Raw genomic sequence first — 26,378 nt, 5'->3', positions numbered from 1 at the left:
AAGTGTCCACTAACCAGGGAAAGACGGGTTGATCCAGTGGACACAAAATAGCAGCCCTGGTTTCTACCACCTTGACCTTCTTTAATTTTAATGCACATAAGAGGCAAAGAATTAAAGGCCGTGAAAGTAAAGCAAACACATTCTAAAAACCACATAACATATCAGCTTCCCAACACACCTCTGAAATTCAAAGGTGGATTTGGGGGAAGCGGCCAGTCCATGTTAAACAGGGGGCAGTTAGCACATGCTTCCCAGGGCCATGTCACTCCAGCTGGGCAAGAGATGCCTCGTACAACCTGTATGGTTAACACCAACACATATGGTCGTTTCTAATACTTTCTAAAAAAGCGCTTCTGTGTGTGTTCTGTTCGTGCATCTATGAGAATACCCTGCACATTTTTTAAGGGGTGTGTGTCAGCTTGAGTGTGTATGTAGGTGAGAGAGAAAGAGAGACCATGTTTCTTCCACCATGCATGATAAAAAGCATATGTGGAGATGTACCTCCTACTACTGTCCATGGAATACTTTTCTGCAACATAATAATGAAAAATATTTATAGAATACCCCTCAAAGATTCTGCTTCGCAAGGGAAATATGCCAGCCCTTCATCTGACCTGCATCCAATTTTCAGATATTTTACGTGACATGTTTCATTCATTCATTCTGTAAGACTTCAGTGTGTAAGGCGGCAGGCCATTTTATAGGTTTCTGAAAACCTTTCTTCAAACTCCTTTTCCTTTTTACTTCTCAATAGCATGGCCACTACATATGCATTTTAAAAGAACGCCTGCCCATGGGAGTCAGTAAATGCAGACTCAAACAGTGTATGCATGTGTGAGCATACGCACACACACGTATATGCAGCAATTTCTCTGAAAATGGCATCCTCCCTCCAGACACAAAAGCATCTGCCAATAGCAAAGGCATTTCACAAATCTTTCTTTTACAATATAGAAGATAAAGACTCAGAGCACATGTACAGTAAAACCTGTGAAGAAACGGCATGCCTCTAAGCTGTCACAATCACGGTGGGGAGCAAAACCTAAGACCTGCACAATACTCAGAACCACACTGATTCCATTTTCTACATTTAGGCGTCTTTCACTGCAATTAGCAGTCTACGTGTGAATCTAGCCACAGAGCATTGTTCCATGACTAAACGTGCACACCTGATTTTGCTGCCCTCCCCCCCCCCCCATTTCCATGTGGCCGACTCACCATTTCCTTTCAATATCCGCAGTCAGTGCCTCGGTCATGAAAATGCTAATTTCCTACTGGCACAGAAAAAGCAAAGGCGAGACGCTGTTCACAGCATGCCGGCCTTCCGCCGATCTCACGCAGAGCGATGCTCCCACATCCCAGGCTACCGGTCCCACCGGCACCATGGCTCGCAGCCCAGAATGCGGTACGGAAAGCCACTGCCTTCTCATTTCAGAGCACGTTTAGCCAACTGCCAAACCGAAAGCTGCGAAGTCTGCATGGATCCAGAAGCACAGAAGCGGCACAGGCGCGTGTCTGCACACGTACGTGCGTGCGTGCGTGCAGAGCTGGAATCTGCACCCCAACCTGCATCATTTTTCATTTCCAGGCAGCACAATAAACAAGGAAAACATTTACAGACCTCCCCGGATCTCACCCACTGTGCTGCCTGAGCTGACAACCTGCTCGTAAAGACAGGAGAACAAAAGAGACACTCGTAACTACACATGGAAGCAGCAGAGGCATGAGGCGATGGGTCCCATCCCGGGGGAGCTGCCTAAGAACAAATCCGGGAGTCTCTTACCGGCTCCCCGCTGGCTGCCTGCGCGTGGTGGAGCAGCGGGAACACGGCAGGGTGCTCCCTCCAGGGATGGGGCAGCCGCACCCTGCCGCAGCCCCTGGGTCTAGCTGCCTCCGGCACAGAGGAGCCTCAAAGCCATGCTCACAGCAGCTGGCCTGTCTGTGCCTGCTGCCTCGTGATGGACAAGTTCACGCAGGCTCTGTCAACTCTAACCTCCCTGACTCAAGGCTCCCTTGTATTTCATGTTACTTCATCAACAACTCCTGACCTCAGGGGGAACATTCCCAAGGCTTCTATGCTTAGAACCCCCACCCCCAAAGACTTGCCCTTTTAAAGCTACCAAAAGGCTCGGGTGTCTTCCTCCTTACCGTTTAAAAGGAGGAAACACAGGAAAGCCCAGTGAATGTATTTTATGCAGCTTTGTCTATTTAACTATGCTAATCACATAGCGTGTGCGATACACTGTTCGACCCTAAAACCGTAATAAAATCAGACAGAACAATGAAAGAAAAAACCCCACTGAAAAGCCTATTTTATATCTATCTGCATTCTCTTTATACTCCTGGGTTTATTACACACTCATTAGGAACATAATCTACCAAACAACTGATAAAGTATTTCCGGAAGTTTTACTGTGTGCAAAGCCTTCAGTGAAGAAGACAAAGAAGTCACAGGCTGACCGTGACTTGGCTGACCGTGACTTACCAGTTCATGAGTTCACAATGATCCATATTTAAAGTCCCTGCCCTCCGCCTCCCTTCCTAAAGCAGCCCAAGACCTCAGTGCTGCCCCAGTACAGGAAGCATGCTCCCACCCACCACTGGCCCCAACAGCGCCCTCCCGTCTGGACAGTCCCAGCCCTCCCAAGTCTTGTGCTTACCTAACTTTAAGATGGGTTTTCTCTTTTCAACCTGCTTCTATCAGCCTCTTCTAAATTCATGGCAGTTAGTTCTGAGTCTTGCTCATTTAACCGAGTCACACACACTACTCTGCAGTACCTTCCATGTTACTGCTATATTCCTAAGAGTGACTTTTTCCTTTTATCCACACCTACTTATCTTCAGCACTGTGCTGATGCATTAATGTTACATCCGGGAAGCATTTAAATAAGTCTCCGAGGAAGGCTGCTGTAGGCCAGGGACATGAAGTCATTAACTGAGGTGGCCTGATGCAATGAGAATGAGAATTTAAACCTGTGTCTTCAACCCCAAAGCTTACCTTCTTTCTAGACTTCTCATGTCCACTGATTATTTACCAAGTACATGGTCCTGTTTCTAAGACAAGGCAAAACTGGCCCCAGGCCACACCCTTAACACTCAGTGCACAGGGCACACCCACCCACGAAATACACGTCCAGTAAGATGGTGGCTGATTAGATATTTCACCCCACTCACTGTTCAAAAGGTACGTTCCTAATATTTACAAACTGAGTAACTCAAAATGCATTATACGAATACCATTTTGGGGGTGCCTGGGTGGCTCAGTCAGATAAGTGGCGGACTTCGGCTCAGGTCATGATCTCATGGTTTGTGACCTTGAGCCCCGCGTCGGGCTCTGTGCTGACAGCTCTGAGCCTGGAGCCTGCTTCAGATTCTGTGTCTCCCTGTCTCTCTGCTCCTCCCCCACTCATGCTCTCTCTTTCTCTCTCTCTCAAAAATAAACATTCAAACAAAAAGAAGAGCATTTTAGGGGGCGCTTCACTGGCTCAGTCAGGGGAACACTGTGACTCTTGACCTCAGGACTGTGAGTTTGAGCTCCATGTTGGGGTAGAGATCACTTAAAAATAAAATCTTTTTTTTCAATGTTTTATTTATTTTTGAGAGAGCGCGCATGAGCAGGGGAGGGGCAGAGAGAGAGGGGGGGACAGAGGATCCGCAGCAGGCTCTGCACTGATAGCAGTGAGTCCCATGCGGGGCTCGAACTCAGGAACTGTGAGATCATGACCTGAGCCAAAGTCGGACACTCAACCGACTGAGCCACCCAGGCACCCCTCAAAAATAAAATTTTAAAAAAACAAGAATAAAAATTTACATAAACACTTCATTTTAGAATGGTTTTAGGGGTACCGGGGTGGCTCAGTCGGTTAAGCAGCCGACTTTGGCTCAGGTCATGATTTCACAGTTTGTGGGTTTGGGCCCCACATCGGGGCTCTGTGCTGACAACTGGGAGCCTGGAGCCTGGTTCGGATTCTGTGTCTCCTGTCTCTACCTCTTCCTGGCTCACACTCTGTTTCTCTTTCTCAAAAATAAGCACACATTAAAAAAAATTTAGAATGGTTTTAGACTTACAGAAAAAATACGACAATAAAAGAGTTCCAATACACCCAACACCCAGTGTCCCCTACAATTAACAACTTACATTAATGTGCTACATTTGTTATAATTAATGAGCCAGTCTGAGGACATTAATATTAACTGCAGCCCACACTCGATTTAGATTGTTTTTTAGTTGTGGTTGCTGTTTTTAAATGTTTATTTACTTTCGAGAGAGAGAGAGGGAGAGTTCATGCGTGAGCAGGGGAGGGAGAAGGGCAGAGAAAGAGAGACAGAAAGAACGAGGGAAGGACAAAGGGAGAGGGAGAGAGAGAGAGAATCCCAAGCAGGCTCCACACTGTCAGCACAGAGCCCGATGTGGGGCTCAAACCCAAGAACCATGAGATCATGACCCGAGTGGAAGTTGGACGCTTAACCGACTGAGCCACCCAGGCGCCCCCGAATTTTTTTTTACTTAATGTCCTTTTTCTGTTCCAGGACCCTACCCAGAGTACCACATTACACTTAGCTGTGTCTCCCCAGTTTCTCCTAAGGAACAACTTCTCAGAATTTCCTTGTTCTTGACGCCCTTAACAATTTTGAGGAATATCGCTCAGGCATTTTATAGAACATCTCCCAACAAGGATCCATCTGATGGTTTTGTCACGATTACGCTGCAGTTATAGGATTTGGGGTAAGATCATGAAGGTAAAGTGCCATTCTCATTACACGACACCGAGGGTCATGCTGTCAACACAACTTATCTCTGTGTATCACCTGGCAGGGGCTAGCATATGTCCTTCTCTCCCTCCACCTTTCCATCCTGTCCTCTCTACACAGCGCATATTTAAGGAGCCGGGAGCTGTGCACCACCTCCTTGAGGGCAAACTACACAGATTACCTGGAACTTCTCTGCACAGACTTGCCTTTTCTCTCCCCCATTTATTCCATCATTTGTGTATATCAGTATGGACACAAGAATAGTTATTTTATACACTAGGTTATAAACCAACATTATTTTCTTGTTTTAACTATTCCAGCTCTGGTCATAGGAAGCTCTTTAAGACGGCTCCTGTGTCCTTTTGACATGTGCCTACTGTCATTGGGCTTATTTAGTTCAGTGCTTTCTTACTTTTTTGGCACTATAAGACATTCCAGGCTCATTTTGCATATTCCCTGGCCCAGCCCTAAACCCAGCCATTCTCCCAAGGAGCACCAGTCGCTTTGATTACAGAAGGGTACTGGAGATCAAGATCTGGATGCTAGTTGTGCTTGCGGAATTTTTAAAGAACGCCCTCAATGAATTATTTCCAAAGAGAAAGCACTTTTATAATACTAAGGTTTATAATTTGGGTTTTCATATATCCAAGTCAACTATGTTTACTAGAGCAAGGCATAATTATTACGGTGTCTGGGACACTCACTGGGACACTCATTGCTTGTGCTATGTTAACGGTAGCAAGACTTTACGTTATCGATATTGTTGAAATGTCGATACTATCCACAGCAATCTACACATTCAATGCAATCCCTATCAAAATACCACCAGCATTTTTCACAGAGCTAGAACAAAGAATTCTAAAATTGGTATGCAGCCAGAAAAGATCCTGAATAGCCAAAATAATGATGAAAAAGAAACCCAAAGCTGGAGGCATCACAATTCCAGACTTTAAGCTGTATTACAAAGCTGTAATCATCAAGACAGTGTGGTACTGGCACAAAAACAGACACAGAGATCACAGGAACAGAATCCAGAATCCAGAAATGGACCCACAAACGTGTGGCCAACTAATCTTTGACAAAGCAGGAAAGAATATCCAATGGAATAAAGACAGTCTCTTCAGCAAGTGGTGCTGGTAACACTGGACAGTGACATGCAGAAGAATGAACCTGGACCACTTTCTTACAGCATACACAAAAATAAACTCAAAATGGATGAAAGACCTCAATGTAAGACAAGAAACCACCAAAATCCTAGAGACAAAAACAGGCAGCAACCTCTTTGACCTCGGCTGCAGCGACTTTTTACTAGACATGGCTCCAGAAGCAAGGGGAAAAAAAGCAAAAATGAACTACTGGGACCTCATCAAGATAAAAAGCTTCTGCACAGCAAAAGAAACAATCAACAAAACTAAAAGGCAACCAACGGAATGGGAGAAGATATTTACAAATAATATATCAGATAAAGGGTTAGCATCCACAATCCAGAAAGAACTTACCAAACTCAACACCCAAAAAGCAAATAATCCGGTGAAGAAATGGGCAGAAGACATCAATAGACACTTTTCCAAAGAAGACATCCAGATGGCAAAGAGACGTGTGAAAAGATGTTCAACATCATTCATCATCAGGAAAATACAAATCCAAACCACACTGAGATACCACCTCACACCCATCAGAATGACTAAAATTAATAACTCAAGAAACAACAGAAGTTGGCAAGGATGCAGAGAAAGGGGAACCCTTTTGCACCGCTGGTGGGAATGCAAACTGGTGCAGTCACTCTGGAAAACAGGAGGTTCCTCAAAAAATTAAAAACAGATCTACCCTAGGACCCTGTAATTGCACTACTAGGTATTTATCCAAAGGATACAGGAGTGCTGATTCATAGGGGCACATGTACCCCAATGTGTATAGCAGCACTTTCAACAATAGTCAAATTATGGAAAAAGTCCAAACGTCCATCAACTGATGAATGGATGAAGAAGATGTGGTTTATATATACACATACAATGGAGTATTACTCAACGATCAAGAAGAATGAAACCTTGCCATTTGCAACAACGTGGATGGAACTAGAGCGTCTTATTCTAAGCGAATTAAGTCAGAGAAAGACAAATATATGATTTCACTCATATGTGAAATTTAAGAAACACTGCAGATGAACATAGGGGAAGAGAAGGAAAAATAAGGTAAAAACAGGGAGGGATGCAAACCATACGAGACTCTTAAATACAGAGAACAAACTGAGAGTTGCTGGAGGGGAGGTGGGTGGGGGGACGGGCTAGATGGGTGATGGGCATTAAGGAGGGCACTTTTGGGATGAGCACTGGGTGTCGTATGTAAGAGATGAATCACTGGGTTCTACTCCTGAAACCATTACTACGCTACATGTTAACTAACTTAAACTTAAATAAAAAAGGGGCGCCTGGATGGCTCAGTCAGTTAAGCACCCAACACTGGCTTAGGTCATGATCTCACGGTTCGTGAGTTCGAGCCCCATGTGGGGCTCTGTGCTGACAGCTCAGAGTCTGGAGCCTGCTTCAGATTCTGTGTCTCCCTCTGTCTCTGCCTCTTCCCTGCTCACACTCTCTCTCTCAAAAATAAACAAACATTAAAAAAAATTTTTTTTTAATTACAAAAAAAGACTTTATTTTATAAATACTTGTAATAAATTACATACAAGCCCTGGTCTTTAACTGACACAGAACATTTGCGCTCTTGAAGAATTCCACAAATAAAAAGGGAACAGAACAAGATAAGCACCTTAGCATTTACACTCCAGAAGAACTCTTCTCCCTCGCCTCTTGGGAAGTTTTGGTGAAGCCTTGAGCCCTTCCTGAGTTGGTCATTAGGGTCCAAGGACCCTACCCCACACCATCACTGCGAGTCAGAACATCACAAAGGAGCCCGTGGTTCGAGCATCCCGCGCCGTCCTCTACCCCTACGCTGTGAAGGAGCCCCAGCACCCCTACTCGGTGGACCGTTCAAGCTCCAGAAGTTCAACCACCTCCCAGGAGACAAGTACAATGAAGATGACAAGAGAAATGGATCTCATGTGGCAAGAGAATCATAAAAGAAGGCTCTTTGGAATGTGTAAAGAGAGCTCCATTCAGGACCTGCATTCCCAATCCTGAAAAGTACACTCACCGACAGCCATCCCTCGGCCAAACCCCAGGGCCGGCGAACCTTTCTGCCACGTTTTTCTGGAGCACAGCCACACACTCCTGTATGTACCTGCCATCGCTGCCTCCACGCTGCAAGACCTGAGCCATCACCACGTGAACAGTCGGATCCCCGAAGTCAAGAAAAGTCACTGTCTGACCCTTTACAAACTTTGTCGACCTCAGAGCTACAGCTGCATTTCTCAGACTTGAGTCATGTCCAGATTCATTTCATTTTTTAATTATTTTCAAGATTTTATTTTTGGGGTGGCAGGGTGGCTCAGTCAGTTAAGCATCCAACTTTGGCTCAGGTCATGATCTCACAGTTAGGAGGTTTGAGCTCCGGGTCAGGCTCTGTACTGAAGCTCAAAGCCTAGAGCCTGCTTCGGAGTCTGTGTGTCCCTCTCTCTCTGTTCCCTCACCTCTGCCCTGTTTGTGCTCTGTCTCTCTCTTAATAAATAAATAAACATTAAATTTTTTTTAAAAAAATAAATAAGATTTTAATTAATCTCTACACCACCGTGTGGCTCGAACTGATAAGCCTGAGATCAAGAGTCACATGCTCCACTGACTGAGCCAGCCAGGTTCCCCCAGACTTATTTTATTTTATTTTTTTTGAACCCTATTACTACTTTTTCATTGAGGCCTTTGTTCAGAGTTGCTCCCCACTGACAACTGAGAGCTGCAGGATGATACTAAGGCAGGCACTTCCCCAGGAGATGTGGGACTCCTCTGAAGGGTCATTTATTTATTTATTTTATATATTTTTTTCAATATATGAAATTTATTGTCATTGTTTTCCATACAACACCCAGTGCTCATCCCAAAAGGTGCCCTCCTCAATACCCATCACCCATCGTCCCCTCCCCCACCCCCCATCAACCTTCAGTTTGTTCTCAGTTTTTAAGAGTCTCTTATGCTTTGGCTCTCTCCCACTCTAACCTCTTTTTTTTTTTTTTCCTTCCCCTCCCTCATGGGTTTCTGTTACCCCCAGACTTATTTTAAATTAACTTATTTTTTGTGGAATCCCAGTGTTCACAGATTTTTAAAAATTGAGATAAAGTCCACATATCATACAATTCACCCCATGGAAGTATACAACTCAGTATTTTTTAGTATGTTCACAGGATTGTACAACTATCTATGCTATCTAATTCCAGAACATCCTCGCCACCCCCAGAAGAAACTCCATACCTACCACAGCAGCCATTCTCGTTGCCCCCCGACCCCAAATTCCTGGCAACACGAATGTACTTTGTGTCTCTATAGATATGCGATCTCACATACGGCTTTATTTTTTACTGTACTGTGAAATATGTCTAAATATAAAACATTTCACTTTCTTTGTTTTCATAGCTCCTAGGCTATAAAACACAAAACAAATTTGCACGTTTTATGAGAGCAAGACCACAAAGCAAATGTTGAATCCGATGGTGTGGGGAGTTTTCTGGGAACAAACTGTTTCTCCCGTGGCCCCACGTGATACCTCAGCACTACTTTCCAGTTCAGCTACCGGTTTTCTGGATGTCACAGAAGGCCTCATTTCGCCCGTCGCTTTTCTTTTGATTGACAGGACAAAGAGCTCTGGGGGCCAGGCACCTTGATGTCTTTTGCCGATCTAGAAGGATAGCTTAATGGATGAATGTGGACAGGTTCTTTCCTCCCAGCCAGGGGCAGTTATGTGAGTGCCACTGACAATGAGACGCTCCCTCACGTACGAGGTGCGGTTACGCACATCACCTGCAATATCCTTTTATGAATTGAAGGATTAGTATGGAAACAATGACAGAAAAGTAAACTCACACAGAGAACATGCTTATTCCCAAGAACATGCTCCAAATGCTGTTTGAGAAAACCTGAAGTAGATCTATTTTTTTTCAATAACTTTTTTGGTTTGTTTTTCAATGTTTATTTTTGAGAGAGAGAGAGGAGAGAGAGAGAGAGCGCGCGCACAAGCAGGGGGCAGGGGGGAGGGGGGAGGGAGGCAGAGAGAAAGGGAGACACAGAATCCGAAGCAGGCTCCAGGCTCTGAGCTGTCAGCACAGAGCCCGATGCAGGGCTGGAACCCACGAACCGCGAGATCATGACCTGAGCCGAAGTCAAACGCTTAACCGACTGAGCCACCCAGGCGCCCCTGAAGGAGATCTATTTTTCAGGCAACCATTCTGTTACTACCCGTGCTTGTCTTCCTCCCTCGCCTTCCTTTCCTCTGAATTCTGGTGGGGGTGGCAAGGATTTCTGTATTGGGAATGGGAGGAAAAAGGGCTGCTGGGGTGGGGCTGGGGGCACAGACGTAAAACACGCCCCCGGCTCTGTGTGCTCTTCCGTGAAGTCCTGGGCGATGTGTAGTTTTAACACATGCTTAGAAATATTGGGACGTGGGGCGCCTGGGTGGCTCGGTCGGTTAAGCGTCTGACTTCGGCTCAGGTCATGATCTCACAGTCCGTGAGTGCGAGCCCCGCGTCGGGCTCCGTGCTAACGGCTCAGAGCCTGGAGCCTGTTTCAGATTCTGTGTCTCCCTCTCTCTCTGCCCCTCCCCTGTTCATGCTCTGTCTCTCTCTGTCTCAAAAATAAACGTTAAAAAAAAAATTAAAAAAAAAAAAGAAAAAAAGAAATATTGGGACACAATCTCAATCGCTTAAGAGAAATAGGTGACTTTTCTTTAATTTCAGGTGTGTGGACCTTCAGCAAATGCAGGGGTTAAGCCGATTGCAGACTGGGTGCGAGAACCTGACAACAGAGCCTGTGGCAAGTGAGTGCCGAGAGCCGAGTCCCCATCTCACCCGCATCTGGCGACAACTGCGTATTGTAAGACGTACTCTTGCTCCACGTGGTGGATCACGTCAAGTTATCTCATAAGCTAAAGAAAGTAAGCCTATGTCAGGAGTGACTGCTTAGTGGGTAGGTGGTTTTCTTTTGGGGTGACAAAATGTTCTGGGATTAGATAGTGGTGATGGTTGCACAACATCAATGTAGTAAATGTCACTGAACGGCACACATTCAAATGGGAAATTTTATGTTGTCTGGATCTTACCACAAATAAATCTTTACAACCTCACTGAAGGGCGGGAGGGCAAGTAATTTGGAGTAACCTCAGAGACAAAGAACGGCCACTGAGGCCCTCTGGATAGAGACCTACAAGCCTGTGAGTCCTAAGGGGAGGAGGTGGAACTGAGAAGCAGACAGCGGGCCAGTCCTCACAGTCATCCTGGGGGGAGCTCAGTGTTGGTGGGCCTGGCATTCCCCAACGGTTTTCTGCACACACAATGATTTCAAAGTTCTAATATAAAAATGCCAACAAAGGAAAAGGAGCAAAGGAGAAAGCTGCCATTAGGTTGCCTTATCCTGGCCCCAAACAACGTGCCTGCATTTGGCACGTCTACTGTCCAAAGTTTCTAAAAATGAATGACGCTGAATGGATGGTGGCCTCGAGGTAGGCAGGTATAGAAGGAATGCATCAACTCAGCCAGGACCCTACTGGGTCATCAGGGAGGACTCTGCTGGCCCTACACCTCGCTCCTCTCTGTGGCAAGGGTGGGGCAGAGTAAGAGAGAGAGAGAGAGAGAGTGAGAGAGAGAGAGAGAGAGAGAGAGAGAGAGAACCCTAAGCAGGCTCCACATTTAGCACAGGGCTTGATCCCATGTCCCTGGGATCATGACTTGAGCCAAGATCAAGAGCGGGACGCTCAACCCCGACTGAGCTACCCAGGAGTCCCAGGAATGTGCATATATTTCTAACCTGAATTTATCACTCAGGTTTGATTAAGACATTTGGCTTCACCCACTAATGGCAGGAAAGCCAACTTAATATGGATCAAATAGAGTGCCACACTAGGTCCCATTAGAAGAAATAGGAACTGGGGCGCCTGGGTGGCTCAGTCGGTTGGGCAACGGACTTTGGCTCAGGTCATAACCTCACAGTTTGTGGGTTCGAGCCCTGCATCCAGCTCTGTGCTGATAGCTCAGAGCCTGGAGCCTACTTCGGATTCTGCATCTACCTCTCTCTCTGCCCCCCTCCAACTGTGCTCTCTCTCTCTCTCTAAAATAAATAAACATTAAAAATAAATAAATAAAAATAAGAAATAGGAACTTGGTTCTTGAGTCAAGATGGAAGGCACCTTAACTAGACAACCAAGCAGAAGACTCTACAAAAGTTAATAGGCAGCAAAGATGATCTCCAAAAGAGGAAGAGCAGACTTTGCCAATGCCTTTGTCAAAATGAACAGCGTTAACGTAAGGAGTATTTACATGTGTATGGCTGAGTGGGTACTTTCCCAGACCATCTCAGCCCTCAGACACAGCTTAGAGAATAGAAGCAGACTGGGAGAACCGAAAGGAGATGGGTCTTGGTATGCTTAGATGGATTTCCAGACAAAGAAAAAAAAACACTGATGAATACCTTTATGTGCAAATTCAACCAAGGTCAAGCGACAACGGTCTGAGCTCTGAAGAGAGCAGCCAACTGGCCGGGAGAGACAAGAGGATAAAAGAGCAGGGGGTTTCTGCATCTGGGCGGCTGTGGAGGTCTCTCCATCAGGGAAGGGCACGCAGCGGCCTCCGGGCTGGTTGTAGGATTCACCAGCCAGTTCTGGCGGCCACCAGGGGGCGCGCGCCCAGCACGCAGGCGCAGCTAGAGGCGGGGGGGGGGGGGGGAGTCTCCCCGGAAGAGCACCGGAAGTCATGTGACTCCCAGTTCCGGCTCCTCTCCCTGCCCGGAACTCAGAACTGCGGGCCGGGCCGTCCGCTTCCCCTCCTCTCCGCTCCCCTGGGTCCCCGCCCCCGCCCCCGCCCCCGCCCCGTCGGCACGCCTCTTCTGTCCTGGCTCTGGGTCTCCCGTCTTTCCTCTCCGGCCCCAAATCCTATAACCCGCACACGCCGCCCCACCATGTCCCTTTCAAATAACATGAAGTCACCAGACGAAGCCAGCATGGAAGAAAGTCTGCAATCGCTCGCTTGTCCTCACTCTGCGTTCCCTAAAAAGCCATGTGGCTACAAATGCAGGATGGAACTGGAGTTACAACCCACCAGCACCCCCCCCCCCCCCGTGGGGGGGCTCAGGGTTTTTTCTGCCACGACCTTTCTCCTCTCCAGGACGGAAGGCAGAGGCCAAGTGTGTAAGCATTACAGGCACAAAGCCCACCGCCCAGGAAGGAAGCTATGCCCAGTGCCGGCTCTGCCAGATGCTGGCTCCACCCTGGAAAACGTCCAAGCTGGAGTGTCCCCTTGTTATGCCAGCGCGGGCTGCATAATTACCCAGCAGAGCAGTCCAAAATGGAAAGCTTCAATTGCCCCTTAGCTAATTGAGGGCCAGAAAAAGCAAAGGTCTTCCCTTAAGCAACAAATGAGGAATAGACTTTGGCTGGCTAATCTCTCTTTCTTTGAAATCTATTTGTAAGAAGCTTGTTTAGTAAATGAAAAGTCAGGGGCGCCTGTATGGCTCAGTAAATTAAGCTGACTCTTGATCTCAGCTCAGGTCATGAGCTCATGGTTCTGGGTTCCAGCCCCATGTTGGGCTCTGTACTGACTGCACACAGCCGGCCTGGAATTATGTCTCTCCCTCTCTCTGCCCCTCCCCTGCTCGCTCACGTGTGCTCTTTTCTCTCTCTCAAAATAAGTAAACTTAAAAAGAAAAATACATGAAAAATCAGTCTTTGCACTAACCAACCTCTGTAAGCCAAGTCACCTCTCAAGGAAAGTGTACAGGAAGGTGCCCCTCAGGTGGGTTTAGCTTATTTATGAATTTTATATTCAAGCACATGTTCCCTAAAGAGCTCAACTGCATACAGATTCAATTTTACAGTTGTTGGGATTCAGAATACCTTCTCCTCCTCCTCCTTCCTTATCTGCCCCAACAAGATACAGGTCTGCAGGTCAGTGCCAGCCCATTGGCACTCGCTCCTAAAGGCGGGGGTGGAAATGGCTGCAAGGCAGCTACGTAGACAGAACCTGCCAGCACCCACAGCCATGGTGTTCCACCCCTAGGTCCCCTTTCATCACCTTTGGTCTCCAGAGCCTCCCAGAACACAGTACTCATTGAACACTCAAATCGGAGAACAATAATCGCCTATAGCATAGCTTAGCTTTCTTACAAGCTTTAAAATATGATATCGGAGGGGCGCCGGGTGGCTCAGTCAGTTAAGCATCTGACTTCGGCTCAGGTCATGATCTCAAGGTCCGTGGGTTCAAGCCCCGCCTTGGGTTCTGTGCTGACAGCTCAGAGCCCGGAGCCTGCTTCGGTTTCTGTGTCTCCCTCTCTCCCCCTCCCCTGCTTGTACTCTCTCTGTCTGTCTCAAAAATAAATAAATAAACATTTAAAAAACACGATACTGGAAAACAAGTCCACACTACCAAATTTATTTTGAGACATTTATGTCTTGATTCTCAATGTTATGCCAGGACAGAAAGACAAGTCCATTTCACTTACTATTGTACAAACTAAAATCTTAAATGACATTTAGCATACAGAATGTACCAACACGGAATCCTTATCCATCATAATCAAGGACCGAACCAAGGGCTGTTAGACTGGTACCTATCCATGCATCTGCCAATCCATCCTATTTATCCACCTACCTATGCATTTATCTACCTACCACCCACCCATGTCTCCACTCATCCACCTGACAACTGGTCCAGCCATCTGTCAGTCACTGTGCTCCACAGGTCCCCTCCCCAAGCTGAGCATGAACACCCAGCTGCCATTTGCTCAGCAGATGTCCTGAGGCAGGCTTGTGGTATTCCAGGAACAGTCTCATAGTAAGCATCAAGGCCCCGCGGGAGAAACGAGCTTGGCTTGTTCAAGGGATAGGAAGGTGGCAATGAGTCCTGAGCCTGGATGGGAGAGGAGTGACGAAAGGTGCCCCCCCACAAAAGGACGGGCATACAGGGCCTTCCAGGTCACAGTCAGGAGTTTGCATTTTATTCCAAGTGCAACTAGAAGCCATTGAATGGTTTGGGCCTTGGGACAGTTGTAATCTATCTTCCAAAAACCAGTGAGGAGGTAGCTGCTGTGGTCCAGGCTGGAGATGACGAAAGCTTGCACGAAGACGGGAACGTGATCCCAGAGAGCAGTGTGTTGCCTGAGGAAGGTGGGCCTTGGCTTGGGCAGCAAGGTGACCAGGGGAGCTGTGGCTCAGATCCGAGCCCCGGCAAGGAGGGTACCGAGGGGCAAAAACAGGATTTTGACCTCCACCCCATTCAAAGGCACTACCAGCCATCCGGGCAAGGAGAGCAGCAGGCAGCAAGGGGGTGACTCCATGAGAACTGGGAAAGGTGGGGTGCAAACACACCCACCAAGTGAGCATCAGTCAGCACCTCAGCGGGGAATGCCTCTGTGCTGCGGTTCACTTGGAAGGGCAACTCTTCAAAGTGGGATCAGTGAACCAGAAGGTGCCTGCAGTGGTTACGGGCCACCAAAAAGCCCTCCAGAGAGGTTCTGCCAAATTCCTCTCTCTTCACCAGCCACACTCAAGGATGGCAGCCTCCCTCTTCCTTTGATTTTAAATGCTCCCGTAACAGGGCACCCAAGTGGCTCAGTCCGTCGAACATTGGACTTTTAATTTCAGCCCTGGTCATGATCTCCTGGATCGTGAGTTTGAGCTCCACATCAGGCTCAGCACTGATGGCTCAGAGCCTGCTTGGGATTCTCTCTCTCTTTTTCTGTCTCTGCCCCTCCCCTGGTCTTGCTCTCCCCCACTTCAAAATAAAGAAATAAATAAGCAAGTAAATAAATAAAAATTTTAAAAATTTTAAATGCTCCCCTATCAGGTGTGGGCTAAGCCGCTCAATGATGGGGTGACACTTCCTGAGAGGGCCGATGTAGCACACAGCACTGGTTTAAGGTATAAGGCAGAAACGACATTCCTCCCAGTGTTACAGACTCACTGTATCCCCCTAAAATTTATACGCTTGCGTCCTCACCCCCAGGACCTCAGGATGTGACAATTTGGACGGAGGGTTATTGAAGAGGTCAGTAAGGTAAAATGAAGTCATCAGAGGGGACCCTGATCCAGCCTGGTGCCTTACAAGAGATCACGACACAGACACGCGGAGGGAAGACCACATGAGGACGCGGGGAGGAGGTGGCTGTCTGCAAGTTATGAAGAAAGCCTTGGGGGAAATGAGGCTGACATCTCGAACTTGGACTTCTGGCCTCCAGAAGAGTGAGAAGACAAATTTTTTGTGTGTGTGTGGATGCTACCCAGTCTCCGGTATTTTGTTACGATAGCCGGAATAAGCTACTGCATCCGACTTACGAGGGACCCCAAGTCAGCGGGGGAGCAGCTTTGCAGGAAGCAGACTTGTGCTGGCCAGAATGACGGGGCTTGGAGAGCTGGTACAAAGCCTCAGAGAACAGAAGCCAGGAGACTGAGGGTCGGGTGTGGGCAGGGGACGCTGCCCTCCACAGGGAAAGCTGGTACTACGTGCACGCGATTGGATTTGCTCTCATGGGAGTGGGCTGATTTCAGATCAAACCCCCCGTCTTCCCCAGGACTCATCCAGGAGTCACCCCATCCTCTTTCCTCCAAGATTCGGAAGCACCACGTAACTTTTCACCAAAATTATACTTTATGTGTCACCTCTTCAGTGGTTAAGTATGGGTGTCTGTCCTTCCCTCCTACACTGTGAGGTCCTTCGGGAGCAGAACCTTTGTCCTATTTATCTTTATATAGAAAAGAACCTTGACCCTCACAAAAATGTTCTCTATGTGGTTTGCGTAAACAAGTAACTCTTATCTTGATGCCCTACTCTTGTCTCAACAGAATACAATGAAAACCATTCATTATCCTGCCCCATTATCAGATCAGTAATTTTTTTTTAAGATTTTATTTCTAAGCAATCTCTACGCCCAGTGTGGGGCTCAAACTCACAACCCCGAGATCAAAAGTACCATGCTGTACTGACTGAGCCAGCCAGGCACCCCAGTAATTCATATTTTTTATAGACACACTTATATTGTTTTAAATTCATGCAGGGCACCTGGTGGCTCAGTTGGTTGAGTGTCTGACTTCGGTTCAGGTCATGATGTCACAGTTTGTGAACCCGAGCCCCACGTTGGGCTCTGTGCTGACAGCTCAGAGCCTGGACCCTGCTTCGGATTCTGTGTCTCCCTCTCTCCCTCTGCCTTTCCCCACTCGTGCTGTTTCTCTGTCTCTCAAAAATAAATAAAACATTTAAAAAAATTTATGCAAAACATTAGGTATCTTAAAATCTTTGTATTATAGGATTTTATTTTTGGTGAGCCAAAGACAGTCCTTAACCTGAGTTTTCATTTCTTTTATTCCCAGATTTAATGTTTTAAGTACATTATTTCTTACTGATACTTCGAAAAACAAACATTCTCTGAAAAAAACTGGGAATGGCTTTTCAAATTTTTTTTTTTTTTTTAACGTTTATTTATTTTTGGGACAGAGAGAGGCAGAGCATGAACGGGGGAGGGGCAGAGAGAGAGGGAGACACAGAATCGGAAACAGGCTCCAGGCTCTGAGCCATCAGCCCAGAGCCCGACGCGGGGCTCGAACTCCCGGACCGCGAGATCGTGACCTGGCTGAAGTCGGACGCTTAACCGACTGCGCCACCCAGGCGCCCCTGGGAATGGCTTTTCAATGCTCCTATTCTAGAATTTCATTGAGTCCTGCCACTCTTTGAAAGTGCACACAATTCTGAAAATTGCTGGGTCTGTAGCTCAAAAGCAGAAAGCTTCTGGAACTAATTTCTTCAGGGTGGTTACACAGTCCGCGAGAAGACACAGCCATGATAAATGAAGCATATGGTCCCTCCCCCTGTTCCTCTTGACCCTTTCACTATTGATAGTGCCATTTACCACACACACACACACACACACACACACACACACACACACTGTACATTAGAGCTATTCATTAGGCTTCTGTTCACCGCAGGGGCGCTAACTCTAACCACCACACAAACCCTCTGCAGGATCCGTGAAATACATACATGGCAGGAGCACAGGGGTGAAACCAGAGCTCGCACATGCAGGGTGCACCGAGCGCTCTCACAACTGCAACACAGCCTAGAAGTGGGCTTGGAAGAAAGAGTACAGCTGGTGCTGGGCACGTGACTTACCCAGAATGTACAGTAATAAAGCTGTGATTGTGTTTCTCAGAAACTGCTCGATTCCGTAGGTGTATTATTCAGCGGCCATTCCTTCTTACCCAGGGATTCTTGGTTTTAGCCATGCAGATAATTACACAGACTTCCTACACAAAATACCACTCGTGTCCCCTCAGAGCCACGCAAAGATTGGATACTCTCCTGTGAGGCTAACAGCACTCGAGTATTAAAGCCAAATGAAATAAAACCCCAGTATAGAAGGCTCTCAAAAGCAAACATTTAAATTGGTTATTTCTGCAACAGAACCCTGAATTTTGAGGTTAAGTGTTTAAATTTGAATATCACACCAATCACCAGAGATTCTCAAAGCATTAGAAAGATCTGTGTTCAGTGACCCAATTGTGTGGTTTTATTTCCACTGTTCTATCAACCCTCTTTTTTTAAAAATGTTTTATTTTTGAGAGAGTGTGCATGGGGGAGGGGCAGAGGATCTGAAGTGAGCTCTGAGCTGACAGCAGCAAGCCTGATGTGGGGGTTGAACTCACGAACCGTGAGATCCTGACCTGAGCTAAAGGTGGACGCTCAACCGACTGAGCCACCCAGGCGCCCCTATCAGCCCTCTTAAAATAAGCTGATACCACAGGTCCTACAGTATTCTACGCTTCCATCTCCCTCCCTCCTCGTGCATATCAAGGGCGAGATGACACTATTGATTCATTTACTTAATCAATCTAAATTGTATCCTCACTACAGTTAAACAGCTACACTGGCCACATTTGAGAACTATGGCACACAACGTGCTAATAACGCTGCTACCATCCACCAGTCTTTCAGATTCTCTTGAGGAGCCGACAGACTTGATTTCTATTTTCGAGCTCGGAATAAGCCCAATTTAGAAAGGCTGGCTCCATTCCTTTCTGACAATCTTCCCAGGCAACTCCAATTTGGAGACCACGCCCCGGCAGCCCAGCTGTGTACTAGATCATTAAAGCATCCTTTCAACGAGCATTCTGGATAAAGCATTTCATTCAAGCACATTACACTGGATTTCTCATTCTGTGAACATAAAGAACCGTACTGTACAGAAAACACAGCAGCCATTTTAAGAACCAAAAAAAAAAAAAAGAAGCCACGGTGGCATCAGAAGACATCTTTGCCCTTGAGACGCTTCTGCTGGAGGCGGCACAGGGCCACAGGCTCTGCTCAAACGGCACCACGTCTGCAGCAGGGACGCTGAGGTGTTGGAAACTGCATCCAGTCAGCAGCCATGCTGGGTTTGGCAAAAAACCCACCAGAGGCCCAATCACGTGCACCAAGCATTCACCCACCATCGAGAAAGCCACCTCCAAGATGTCTTCTTAGCAACCCCAAACCCAGAATTCACCCACCTCGGATTAGGGTGTCCCTCCTCGGCCCGGACGGCGGCAGAAAGTTGCCTGTGCTCACCAGCGTCCCCCACTTGCTGTTGTGGTTCGATGGCAGCTTCCTGCCAAGAGCAGCACAGTGAAACTCCGAATCATCAAGCTGCCTTCCTCAAGACATCTATTATTATGAACCCCCTCATTGTGGGTTTGCCCCGCAAGCCTGTGCCGCGGAGGCGAGGACGCAGCCTGCCGCCTTGTAATGACACTCAGCCACAGGGCTCACAAGCTCCGCTCTCCAAACTGTTGTTTTTTAGTGTTTATTTATTTTTGAGAGAGAGAGAGAGAGAGAGAGAGAGAGAGAGAACTGGGGAGGGGCTGAGAGAGAGGGAGACAGGATCCGAAGCAGGCTCTGCACGGACAGCACACAGCCTGACACAGGGCTTGAACCCATGGACCGTGAGATGGTGACCTGAGCCGCAATCAAGAAACAGACGCTTGGGGCACCCGGGTGGCTCAGTCGGTTAAGCGTCTGACATTGCCTCAAGTCATGGTCTCACCGTCCTTGAGTTCGAGCCCCGTGTCAGACTGTGCTGACAGCTCGGAGCCTGGAGCCAGCTTCAGATTCTGTGTGTGTGTCTCTCTCTCTCCCCTCCCCTGCTTGCACTCTGTCTCTCAAAAATGAATAAACGTTAAAAAAAAAAAGAGGCGCTCAACCGACTAAGGCAACTAGGTACCCCCTGAATATTGTGTATTGAACCTACTACTGGTTCTTTTAAAAAAAAATTTTTTTTAATGTTTATTTATATTTTGAGAGAGAGAGAGAGAAAGAGGCGAGATGACACTGGAATGTTTTCTTTAAGTTTTCTAGAAAGCTTAAAGTCAACTTTTAGCATTAGGACTCTTACCTTACAGAAGCGCCTGGGTGGCTCAGTCAGTTAAAGCGTCTGACTCTTGGTTTCGGCTCGGGTCACGATCTCACAGTTTGTGAGTCTGTGCCCCGCACTGGGCTCTGTGCTGACAGCATGGAGTCTGCTTGGGATTCTCCCCCCACCCCTCCCCTGCTCACTCAGTCGCTCTCTCTCTCAAAATAAACTTAAAAAAATTTTTAATAAAAAAAATAAAAAGAATTCTCACCTTATAAAAAGTGCAACAGTTCAATGCATTGCATGTTTAATTACATTTGTTCTGGAGGAATCTAAACATATTTGAAAAAAAATACTACAAGGAACAAATATTAAAAATTTTAAAGGCCTCAGCATTTGAAGAGTGGCTATCGTGTATCATACACTGTCTTCACCCCTTTTCATTTCAGAGGAGAACTGACCATTTTCTAGGGTTCCCCCCAAATTCTTTACATGGTGTTAAGGTTGGGGCAAGCTAATTATGAGGAAAGACAGCCGAAGCAAGTGACGATGGGGAGGCCGGGGACTCAAGACAGGCACACGGATACGGAGTTAAATGGTCATGGATGTACCTGTTTGGTCCCCAGGTAACTTTCACACAAGTTGACACGAGAAGAGCCGGTGCACACAAACGATGCCCAAATGGCGGGACACAAGTGACACTGACATTGGGCCATCGTATTTTCAGGGCATCCTATATGTGCCTTAAGACAGCAGCCCAGGGCAGCTCTTCCTTGGTTGTGGCACAAACCTTACCTGTTTGTAGGGGTCTGTGGATGGTGAGGAACGGGACCTTCCGTGAACGTACTGTGGCCTCTCGTGTTGATCCAGACCTGCGTCCAAGATGTCATCCGCTGAGTGATACCGCCCAGAACTCCTGGCTTCTAGAGCGTTTCTCTGTTCCCTCCAAGAGGCTTGATACTCAGCAAAGGTTCCAAGTCTCTGAGGCGGTTCTGGTTTTCTCATGTTCACCGTTTTTCCCTGACTGCTGGGGTTCTCTCCAAGGGAGGTCGTGTGGGCCCTGTTCTGGAACCAAGGCTCTGCACCCTCGTACCCGTGGCCCGCTGTCCACGGCCTCTCCAGCTTCTCCTTCGGGAATCCACAGAGCGCTTGCCTCTGCCCAGGTCTCTGGTGAATGGGTCTGCTGCTTTCCTCAAAAAACTTGCACCTGTCGGCGAATGTGCCCACGGTGTCCTCGGACGCACCCGGGTGCCGGTGGGGGCGATCGGGCCCTGCGAGCCCCACCTCGTTCATTTTCTCGGGTTCGGAGTACGATTTCAGCTTCTGTTGCACCGTGAACCGTTTCCGGCCCCCAATGCGGGGAACGTGCGGCAGGCCCCCTCCAGACGGGGACGGCTTGGGCAGGCCCCCCTCCCAGAAGTGGGGGGCGGCATCCAGGTGTGTGCTGTGCTCCTCAGTCCGCGGCTCTGCTGACCCCGCGGGACGCTCGGCCGGGCTGGGCTCCAAGTCGCGGCGCTTAAAGGACGTGGCCCTCAGGACCCGGGCTTGGGCCTCCTTCAGGTGGTCTTTATAGGTGCCCCGGAAGGAACCTTCTGGGGAGGCGCCGGGGACACCTCCCGGCTCCGCCTGCCAGCCGCCGGCCTCCCGAGCCGCCTCGTCGGCCCCAGCCAGCGCCACCGTGCTTCTGCTCTTCTGCAGGTTGGCTCGGCGCATCTGGACCTCGTTCCTCAGGGTGGTGGCGAAGCGGTCGCTTCTCCGGGTGGCTCTGCCCACCTGGCCATCGAACGGGGGCGGCCTTTCGGCACCAGCTCCCGGGCCGTCGTCGGGCGGATGCGCCCCCTCCCGGGCCAGCGAGTGCAGCATAGGCGTCTTCTGAGGGGAGATCTTGCCGCTTTCTCCCGCGGCCCACAGGAAGCCGTCGGCGGCTTCCTTCCCCGCGGCTCCTGTCCCGTGGGCGGCTGTCTGTGGCTCCTCGCTTCCCACGGGGTGGCCCTTGGCTGCCTGGTCGCTCTCACGGGTGTCCGGGGCCTCCTCCTCGTGCTGGATGTGACCCCAGGGCCCGTGGCCCATCGGGTGCTCAGTGGGGAGTTCGTGGGCTTCTGCGGCCCTGTCAGACTGCCAATATTCCTTGTGGGGCTGTCCCGCCTGGGCGCTTGCCTGTGGGCACTGTCTGCTGGTCACACAGTAGTAGCGGCTCTGCCCACCGCTGTCGCCCTTCTGCTCAGTGGCACCGGGCCACCTGAGCCGAGTGGGGCCGTCGTCCTGGACACGGTGGGCAGAAGGCTCCTGGCGGCCGCCAGGGACAGCCACACAGTGCTGCTCCCTCAGCGACGAGGCGGCCCTGGGGCCGTCGTGACAGAAGGGACTCTCGTCACTGTACTGGCGCGGGTGCTGGCAGCCACAGGAGGCCTGCGGGAAACGTACGTCCGTGCTGGACAGGGAGGCCTGAAGCCGGCCGGGGGCCCCTGTGAAGTCGCCCGGCCTGTGGTCAGGGGTCGGCACCCCACCGTCCAGGGGGACGTGGGGCACAGGGCCCGAGCTCCCCACTCTCTTCCCATTGCCGGGCCGTGCCGGCCTCCACTGCTGACTGGCAGGCTCTGGTCTCCAGTCACTGCGGGGCTGGGCCCGGGGTGGGCCTGGAAAGTGCTGCACACTGGCGGTGTCTGAGAGTGGAGGGCCCTGGGCCTTCTCGTGGCTCTTGGTGGCAGCGAAGCTGTCACTGCGGAGAGGGGGAGGCGGTGGAGGAGGGGAGGAAGGTGCTTTTCTCTTATCGGGGACATACCAAACCGGTCCCAAATTTGATTTTCCAGGGGTGGCCAGCTTGGTCTCAGGACTGTCCTCTGGCCTGGGGCTTCTGCCGCCGTCACGGGGGACCCGGGGTGGGAAGTACCCGAGCCTGTCCTCCAGGCCCTGGGGGTCACTGGCAGCCTGGCCCTGCCGGCCGCCCGGCCTGGAGGCCTCCCCCAGGCCCACGTTGTAGAGGATGTTCTCCGCAGAGGACGCATCAGCCTTGGGCAAGGTGTGGTCGGGCGTGCTGGAGCTGGTGGAGAATGAGCCGTAAGCTGAGTCCCGCTTGCTCGGGCCGCCCAGGTGGTCGATGCTGCCATTGGACCTGGTGGCGGAGAGGCGTCCGGAGGGGTAGGGCTGGGAAGGGTGGTCCAGGCTGTCGACGCTCCCCAGGGAACTAAAGTGGTCAGAGGTACGCTGCAGATTCGTGTGCTCCCACGTGCCAGACAGGTCATGGGAGGAAGAACTAGGAGGAAAGAACCAGAGAGAAGAGTTTGCTTTTGAAGCGAGCAATAGTAAAGGGGACAAATGAGGAGAGCAGGACCAAGAACACAGCTGGCCCCACACAGAAACGTCCAGATGCCGGGGCGCCTGGGTGGCTCAGTGGGTTAAGCGTTCAACTTCGGCTCGGGTCATGATCTCACGGCTCGTGAGTTTGAGCTGCGCGTCGGGCTCTGTGCTGACAGCTCAGAGCCTGGATGGAGCCTGCTTCGGATTCTATGTCTCCCTCTCTCTCTGTCCCTCCTCTGCTCGCATTCTGTCTGTCTGTCTCTCTCTCTCTCTCAAAAATAAATTAACATTAAAGACATTTTTTAAAAAAGATTATTCTGTGACCCGTGAAAATGACAGGAAATTCACATCGCAGCACTCACAGATATGCTGTGATCGGAACACAATTATGGCCATTTGTTTATACACTGTTTGTGAATGCTTCTGAGCTACAATGGCAGAGCTGGGTACCTGCAACTGACAGAGACCCATGAAGCCTAAAATATTTCCTACCTGCCCCCTCAAAGAACAAGACTGTGGACCCCGTGGGGTTTAGCGTATAAAAGGATTCTTGTTATGGATTACTAAAACCGAAGAAGCAATCAAATGACAGTAATTTTCTTTTTTCTTTTAAAAATTTTTTTAGGTTTATTTATTTATTTTGAGAGAGAGAGAGAGAGAGAGACAGAGCAGGGGAGGGGCAGAGAGAGAGGGAGAGAGGGAGAATCCCAAACAGGCTCTGAGCTGTCAGCACAGAGCCTGATGTGGGGCTCGAACTCACGAACAGTGAGACCAGGACGAGTTGGATGCTTAACCGAGTGAGCTGCCCCAGTGCCCCAAATAACGATAATTTTCAAATTAAAAGGGGAAATCCAGAGATAACGTTACTTTTCCACACCCAAATATTAAAGTACCAAGAGCTCCTCTTAACTCTCAGTTAATGGAATATTTGATAAAGGACCCAAGCCACAGGCTTTCTTAACAAAACAAACACTGTCGTGCTCAGGGGACTCATTAACTTGACAGAGTTCACTGGAGCTGTACCTGAATGCCAAAAATACTGGTTCTGAAGCAGGATGGGGCCTAAGACAGGGAAATACAAAATCAGGTTTGTTGCTACAAGCTGGGAGATATGTTTGTTAAGGAATCAGTTATTCTATGAGGTAGTGACAGTGTATATAGGAGGCGAATGGCTCTCGATGGTAAAACTACTTATCCAAGCATGTTAAAAATGCTTCCGTGGGGACCCTGGGTGACTCAGTCAGTTGAGCATCCCACTCTTGATTTTGGCTCAGATTATGATCTTACAGTTTCTGGTTTCAAGCCCCGTGTGGGGCTCTGAGCTGGCAGCGTGGAGCCTGCTTGGGATTCTCTGTCTCCCTAGCTGTCTACCCATTGCCCTACTCTCTCTCTCTCTCTCTCTCTCAAAAATAAACATTTAAAAAAAGAAAAACTGGTTTCATTAAAGTTCAACAAAGCTGGAACATTCAGGCTTCAAGGTAAGAAACCAAAAAACAAGAAAAACTACCACAACCCTGGCGATTTTAGGTTTGGGGAGAACCAGGATGAAAGGGAAAACTGTGTGATTAGGGCAAGGACACAGGAGACCGAACTGGCTAAATCACTCTTAAAACAAACACAAGGGTTGGGATGAGCACTGGGTGTTGTATGGAAACCAATTTGACAATAAACTTCATATATTGAAAAAAAATAAATAAATGAAAATAAAATTGCAACCCACTCTCCAAAAAAAACAAAAACAAAACACAAGGGGCCTGGGTGGCTCAGTGGGTTAAGCATCCGACTCTTGATGTTGGCTCAGGTCATGGTCTCAGGGTTTGTGAGTTGGAGCCACAAGTCGGGCTCTGGGCTGACAGCACAGAGCCTCCCTGGGATTCTGTCTCTCCCTCTCTCTCTGCCCCTCCCCTGTTCTTGTGTGCTCTCTCTCTCTCTCTCTCTCTCTCTCTCTCTCTCTCAAAATAAACAAACATTTAGAAAAGCACATCACTGACCATTTATAAAACAAACAAATGAACAAGAGAACCAACGAAAACACACAACAAGGGCTCCATCTACAAGCTCTGAGGATACGGCAGCTACCGGGGACAGTGACATTGTCCTGAAGGCAGGGGACCGTTGGCTTGTATACCCTTTCCTAAAAGGACAGAGCAGTGCCCTTCTCAGACAGAACAGGAGGCGGTTCTCCTGCACCCTCCCCTCAGTGCCCTGGAGGTGATTTCTCTGTAACATTTGAGGTCCGGGCAGCTATAAACAGTGCCCAGCACCGTTCCCACACGCATGTGGGCAGCAAACGTGATTCTTTCATCAACAAACCACCAAATGGGCTTAATGGAAATCGTATTACTTTACGTCACTTTGATAATGAAAATAAAAGGCCCACTTTTCACTTAACTTTTACTACTCAGTTGAGAATCTGTGGTTTTTCAAAAATACCCTGGACTCCAAATACCATCATCTCTTGTCACTTTCAACAGCTCAATGCACTGAGATGTATTGCCTTCACAGGAGTACTTCAGAAGTTTGTAGCAGACCGGTGTTTACTAACGATCAAAAACTGATTTTGAGATGGTTACGTTAGCTCTACACACACAGGCACAAATGCCCTTCCATAACAGATACGCACGCACACTCACATACACAAATATACATTCAAGCACACACGCGCATGCATGCACTTACATACATGTGCACACGCCACACTTACAGATACACCTGTACATATACATACATATACATGCTCATACATGGGCTCGCACACACCCAAAGCCACCCTGCTTAAAAAATATTAAGTTTACTTATTTATTTTGGGGTGGGGGGAGAGAGGGTGAGAGGGAGACAGAGACAATCCCAAGCAGGCTCTGCACT

At 48.6% G+C, this 26,378-nt stretch overlaps 1 protein-coding gene across 3 annotated transcripts in view; it reads right to left on the bottom strand.

The window, feature by feature from the left end:
• Positions 1 to 26,378, bottom strand: part of SHROOM2 (shroom family member 2) — a 156,958-nt gene that overhangs the window by 35,754 nt on the left and 94,826 nt on the right. For 2 of the 3 annotated variants that reach the window (XM_043570795.1, XM_043570796.1), the window contains exons 4-5: positions 21,012 to 23,469; positions 19,378 to 19,475 (exon numbers count right to left, since the gene is read on the bottom strand). In XM_043570795.1, the coding sequence (XP_043426730.1) occupies positions 19,378 to 19,475; positions 21,012 to 23,469 (2,556 nt within the window). Of the gene's footprint in view, positions 1 to 1,783; positions 1,947 to 19,377; positions 19,476 to 21,011; positions 23,470 to 26,378 lie in introns of those variants that run through there. The other variant, XM_043570797.1, reaches the window with a different exon arrangement.

This window comes from Prionailurus bengalensis, chromosome X (assembly GCF_016509475.1).
Source record: "Prionailurus bengalensis isolate Pbe53 chromosome X, Fcat_Pben_1.1_paternal_pri, whole genome shotgun sequence".
Classification (NCBI taxonomy): domain Eukaryota; kingdom Metazoa; phylum Chordata; class Mammalia; order Carnivora; family Felidae; genus Prionailurus; species Prionailurus bengalensis.
The sequence above is the reverse complement of the archived record's forward strand: the minus strand, read 5'-3'. Positions and strand labels throughout refer to the sequence as shown.